Source organism: Myzus persicae, unplaced genomic scaffold (assembly GCF_001856785.1).
Source record: "Myzus persicae strain clone G006 unplaced genomic scaffold, MPER_G0061.0, whole genome shotgun sequence".
Taxonomy (NCBI): Eukaryota; Metazoa; Arthropoda; class Insecta; order Hemiptera; family Aphididae; genus Myzus; species Myzus persicae.
The window spans coordinates 1-7,075 of NW_019101601.1; the positions used below are offsets into that span (position 1 = coordinate 1).

The 7,075-nt window shown below is 28.7% G+C and overlaps 1 protein-coding gene across 1 annotated transcript; it reads right to left on the reverse strand.

The window, feature by feature from the left end:
* Positions 1–93: 93 nt before the first annotated feature.
* LOC111029819 lies at positions 94–4,671 on the reverse strand (the record flags this gene model as incomplete). Its single annotated transcript, XM_022309013.1, has 3 exons — positions 4,452–4,671; positions 868–949; positions 94–222 (listed from the first exon to the last, which is right to left on the reverse strand). Coding segments are annotated over exons 1-3 (308 nt in total), but the record flags the coding sequence as incomplete, so codon positions are not given.
* Between the last annotated feature and the right edge of the window lie 2,404 nt (positions 4,672–7,075).

Below are 7,075 nucleotides of genomic sequence, written 5' to 3' on the forward strand. Positions count from 1 at the left end.
TAAATGAAAATAACTAATATTAAATAATAAAACGCTAAGTGGAGAAAAGTATTGACGTTAAAAAGTCAATGGTAGTTTCACGACAAAACTAACCTCTTTGCTATGACTTGAGTAAGTTCTTCTTTCTTGGCGCCATTAACATTGTTGCCGGTCTTGGAAATTGGTAACGACCATTCGATCGAACCCATGCCTCCATCATCTCGTGCAGGGATTCTTTTAGACCTTAAAATTATGTACATTTAAAAAGATAAATTCACATCGGTTAAGTAACGTATTAAATATAACGTTTAACATGTTATGATAAAAAAATTGTATTTCTGTGTACTAAAATTATTGTTTGAAGTATTATTTAGTGAGATTAATTGAAAAATATTCGATTACAATTTAGGAACAACATGATTTTGTATGAGTCGTTTCATGTTTTTAGGAATACAATTTTAAATATCAGTAGAAATGACCGATTTTTTTTATCACAATGAAATGGCCTACAGTTACAGTTAATATATATAGAAAAATAATTAAGTGAATGAAAATAACTACTATTAAATAATATAACAATAAGTGGAGAAAAGTTTTAGCTATGTATTAAATATAATATTTAACATTTTGTGATAAAAAAATGAAATGAATATTATTGGATGAAAAAAATCAATTACTACTCAATTACCATGAAATGGTATGTGTGTGTAGTGTATTTTATTTGTATTTTATATGTAATTCGTAAAATTTTGTATGCCTTGAATATTAATAATATTAATAAATATTAATAAATGTTCTTGACTCAAGCTTTTACACAATGCTCGGCATTGACGAGTATTAAATAGTGACATAGTTATAAGTGGGTATGCTTAGTTGCTAAAAACATACCTCCTGCCACTGTCTGCAATAATTGCCCGAGTAGTATCTGCGTCGACATTTGTTTTGTTGAATATCACCAACGAGGACCCACCTATAAATTACATACATACGTTGTAAGACTTATTTATATATGTATAAATAATAATGTTCTAGTAACAGTATGTCAGTAGTGACATTTCGTCTAGTAGTTGTTGATTTTGTGCAATTTTATCAAGTTGTAATACACTTTGTAAGGTTACATAGAAAAAATGATATTCGCGAACACTTTGTACTTTTTTAGTATGTACTATGCCATATACAAATTTAAAAATGAAATGTAGTTCTGTCAAATATGTTCAAGTAATTTCGTATATCATGTGTTTGTTTTATTTGTTATTCTTTAAATGGTATACTCAAATCTATTTTAAAAAGTTATCGATTTCATTTCGTGGTTTGGTTCTTAGTGTATTATTTATGTATTGATTTCGGACGTCCTGACACCATCAACGACTAAATTCAATAACTACAACGCCGAAAACTGACAAGACTGGGTATATCCCGTCGAACCCAAGAGACCCATTGACGCCTTGTAAAATAAAAATCGTTAAATGTATTGTATATAAAGTATTGATATCAATAAACGATTTTAAATATTAATACTAAAGTATTTATTTAAGTAATAAGAAGTAGTACCACCGGTGTCGTTTTTAAGAACTAAAAAAAAAAGTATGTACATGTAGATTATATTGTATTATAATATTTATATTGTTAAATGTCACCAAACTCATATCGATTGAAATCATGATTCCGATCTAACATTTTGAGCAATTATATTTTATCTTATCTAGTCAAATATATTTCCTTGTATATTTTTATGGAACCGAGTATAAAGTATCCGAGATCAATTGTAGCCGATTTATCTCCGTACAAAGTGTTAGCTATCGATTTTCAACAATTTATATTTAGTATACTTACAAATTTTAAGCAGTATGCAAGTCAAATATTACCCAGTCAGTATTCAAAGTGATCCGTTTACCATCTTATATTCTTATCGGTATTCTATTTGCTGTCACACTCAAGTAGCAATAGTGTTTAAATTGACGTGTGAATACGTAATTTATGTATTTAAATATATATAATGTTAAGATATAATAAGTGAAATTTAAAAAATTTGAATCAATCACTTTTCGTTTGAACATAAATTAGAGTTTAAAAAGAAAAAAATCTACAGAGCGTTTAAGTGTAAAAACCATGGATGGAAAAATTATTTGAACATTTTAGTTATCTGCAGTGTGACAGAAGTCCCTATGTTATATAAGTACTTTACATGATATATGAGTTGTTAAATTATTCTGAAAATGTTTTTAAAAAAATAGTGTATTTGTCATTACCTACAATATTCTAGGGGGGGGGGGGAGAGCGTATATATGATATTTTTGTTATAAATTGTTGCACACCGTTTAGCATCTAAAATTCTAAACACGCTGCAATTACAACTATAGTATAATATACATTATACTATTGAGTTGTGCCTGTGTGTCTGTGTGTGACACATACCGCTGAGCCGCATAGTCCGCGCATCATTATTTATTATTATTACGTGTTACGATTTATAACATTTAAATTATTTTCATGTTATACGTATTAATTATGGACGATCGTCATTTTATTATTGTGCGAGCGTAACGATTCAACATTAAGTGATTCGTTACGAAGTGGCATCGCGAACAATTACTATATTAGTCAATTGCCGGACTGCACATATTTCACGCTATAGTTTGCACGTATGTTACAGTGTATGAGTGTGCTATATCGCGCGTTTAGGTGCCAATATTAGGTATCTGTGCAGGTGTTGTATATTATTATTATTATTATTATTATTATTATTATTATTTTGGTTGCCGTGTGACGCTGGTCAACAGGAGATGAGTGGCGTATCAACTTCACACGCGATGATGAGCAGCTCTATCAACCTCAATATGCGATCGGGCATCGTTGCCATCATTATAAACATTTTATATATTATGTAAGCTTTTTGATATAGGATCAATCCGTTGTTGTTATTATTATTATTCTGAATTTTCATGAATTATTATTGTTATTTATTATATGTATTTATTTAAATGTTTCTGAGACCGGTCCGATACGGAATTTATTATAAGGCGTAATCGGTGTGACCGTATCTATTTATTGTATTTCGCAAATTATATCATATAAAATTATATATATTCTTGTGTTGTTCATGTGAAACGTCATAATTATTATAGGCCATCTAACCATAGGGATCTGGTAAGCATATTGGTAAATGATATATCAGCTATACAGAAATCTGATATCATTACCAAACAGCTACCATTAGAATAATATGTATGTTATTTAGTGCCAAATAAATTGGCTACGCGTTGATATTACCATTTTTATTAAATAAAATATAGTAGTTATGACAATATTCGTATTAATTTTTTTTTCATAATCGAATAATATCTTTTTAATTTAATATGTCACATTACTTCCCAGCTAATAAACGTGTTATAAACTAAAATTTCTTAAGAATCTAAAAAGGCATATTTTATTTCCAAAACTGTCACAATATGAGATGTACCTATTTATCATATAAACCATTAAGCATTATGATTTATGAGCATTATATTAAAGTAAATGTAATCGATAACGGAATATAATCAAAACCGGAATTCTACTTAAAAGATAAATCTATAAACATTAGTATATAATTTATTTGATCAGTATATTATATTATATTAGCCTATCTGAGATTTTATTAATTATTAACTGAAATCAAAAATTGAAACGTTTTAATTAATCTTGTATTCCAAATGCATTATATTATGAAACAGAAACTGTTATGGAAAGACCAAATAATGAAGCTCAGTTGATAATAATATAATTGAACAGTCGTGTCCGTAAATTTTTGTACTCTGTTTTTATTTCGTTTTGTTCGTTTCAATCAACTAACCAAGTATTTCTTTTCGGATCGAAAACTTTAAAATGTATTCGAATATATTTTATAAGAGTATAGTCTACTGCTATTTCACATTTTTTACTAGGTGGGTATATTATTATAAAAGTAGAAATTTAGAAGAAAACGGTTTTTAATCTTTCTCGGAGGAAAGAAATTGATTTACTTATTGAGCGTCCTAGAATAATTAATTAAAACTATTATTAGGTACCACTAATATAATAGAATTAATAAAGCATTCAATTATTCATAATATATTAAACAAAACAATATTTTTGTAAACTATTACAAATAATTATTGGATTCTTAAAGTAGGTATAATTTTGTATTGTAACCATTGTTAAAGTTTATAAAAATATGTGTAACATTTAACAAAATACATTGTAATAGGTCATAATTTTAAAAATAAATAAATTAAAATCAAAAAGATTATAGTTCATAAATTAGTGCAAAGTAATATTTGAAGTAAAAATAATACTTTTTAAAAACCCAACAAATATAATATCATATTTGAAAAAAATACTTTTGCTTAAATAAAAACTGTTACCTAAATAAATTAGATGAATAATATGTAAAATAAATTAAATTAAAAATATAACCAAATGAGAATAATATTATGTTTAATATTTGTACTTACTTCCTAGCAACTCCTTGTCGAGTTGCGAGTTGGCTACATTCCCGAGAACAGCGATGATTATGATGCTCGATATCATCACTACTATTAAAGACTTCATGGCTTTTTGAAAACGCAAGGCAATCGAAAAATGAAATGTAGTTCAAACGAATGATTACTTTAAATTAATCAAAATATTTGAATTTACGAGATAAATTTGATTGCAAGACGAATAAGCGGAACCGGGAAGTCAGAAAACGGAACGTACACTAAAAATGAAACACCCTTCGCGAGCTCTTTTATAGGCTGCCACGGCCCACGGTGGTGAGGGGGCTGGCGACGGTGGTGGCATTGGTGTGCGTTGTCCACCACCACGGTGATTCGGCAGCACTATATAAGTGAAGCTACAGGATGCAATAATCGACACCTTTACCGACCAAACAGTTTAATACTATGTTGTGTTTATGAGGGTATTTACTATCTGTTTAAAACAGGAACAAAAATATTAAAAATTAAGAAACATTACGAAAGTATATTTATTGAAAAATATTATAAATAATTCAATAATACATGAACGATTTGATGATTAAAACCATATTTATTAAAGTACCTACGTCTTACATACAGTAGGTACACAATTCGTTATTAAATGTGTGTAAAATATGTTTCAGGCGTTTAAGACGTTTAAGTGTAGTGCAGTCGTATTCATGGTAGTTGGAATATTTACGATCATAACTCAAACCCATATGTGAATTTCGAATTTTACCTTGCAAATAATCATTTGAGGGAATTTTTTACGATTATATGCAGATCGAATGTGATACCAGTAGGGTATGATATTTGAATTATACTACAACGGATACAACACGAGTGTTTGTAGTCCATTAAAAGTAAAAAAATTCAAAATGTTTTTTTTTTAAAAGCAAAGCATTTAATTTATTCTATATACCATTTTATAAAACGAATTTTTTTTTTATGAGTTCTAGATAATTTAAACACAACCAGCCTTGTTCTGCGCATTCAAGTCTTCCGCCGACAACAATCGCGGATGCTCGTGATGCCAAATTCCTCTTAATAATTTTATTATAATATGTACCTAATTTTCCTATGATCGTAATATTATGGTTTGTATTATTATTCTGATAAAATATTTATTGAAAATGAAAAAAATTCAACCATGCTTACAAGGCAGAAAATCTTCTTGGAGTCCATAAATGTACTGAATAACGTATCTATTTAACACTGTACAAAATATGTTGGAAATCAAAATATTTTAATATTTAACAATGTAAAAAACTCTACGCTTGAACATAGTACCCTTTTTTTAATATAACATATTATTAATTGACTACATTACCCATATTCGTGTTTTGATTAATCGTATATATTGTTCTAATGATATCTAGAAAAAGATCTAAACTTGTTGAATAGTTTTAGTTGTTTGTATTCGAATAAGTTTGAAGATTTAAGACGTGTAGCGTACTCTCAATTTCGGTGTATTATTATAAATCACAAAATTAAATTAAATCGCGAAAAATAAAATAAATTAATGTATTCAAATAATCGTATTATATTACAGAATCCATATTATATTAAAATGTATACTAAGAACTAGTTAATTTTAAATTTTTATTCGTAGGAAAATAGGAAATGGATTATAGCATTTATAGGTACCAACAACTTATATTTAAAATACATATATAATGTTTGGGCTGGGGAACTGTCTCCAGCATCCGTTTCATTGATATCCAGAAATTCAATCTCACTTTGAATCGTGTCAAATTTTCGATTTATGAGAAAAAGTTTTTCTTGCCTAAAATCTTATAAAAATTTGGCTGATCATCTTTGTTAACATTGTTGGTAAATGTAGCAATGCGCTTTAATGCAGCCGCTGCGTTTTCTTTTGAGATCCGTAAGAACCTTTTGGTCGGACTAGTCTAAAACCACATGATGACGCGTAAGAAGCCTCAGAAAGCAGCTCAAGACAGATACAGATATATCTGCATTAACTAAATAGTAACCAGATTTGAAATGTGTATAAATTATATACGGATGAGGTTATATACTGTCTAAGAAGTACCGTCGTTACATTTATATGCCACAGATATAATAGCAATTTTAATACATAACCATAAAAATGATGCGATTATAACTAATGATTTATTATTTCAATGAAATTAACAACCGTTCATGTACACTAAGGAAAAATATTATTGCATGTTGCTTTATAATTTTATGTAGGTACATGGAAATGTCAAAGTACAAACAAATTCGGAGCAAATCTAAACAATATTAATAATAATATTTTAAGTTGATGTCAACTATCAAGTAATAAATATAAATGAAATGCCTATCATATTAGGGCCGGAGTCAAACAATAATGGTAGTGACACCCGATCACCAAAATACTTTGCGCGTTGCTTCGTACCACCACTCACCGGCCTAACACAATGTGCATGTATATATTTAAACTTAACATATATATACTTTAGCATGTGTGTGTGTGTGTGTGTGTGTGTGTGTGTGTGTGTGTGTGTGTGTATACGTTCGCTGATACTAATGAACCGGACATGACATAATATTTTAATCGCACCCGATCGGATTATTAATAATNTGTGTGTGTGTGTGTGTGTGTGTGTGTGTGTGTG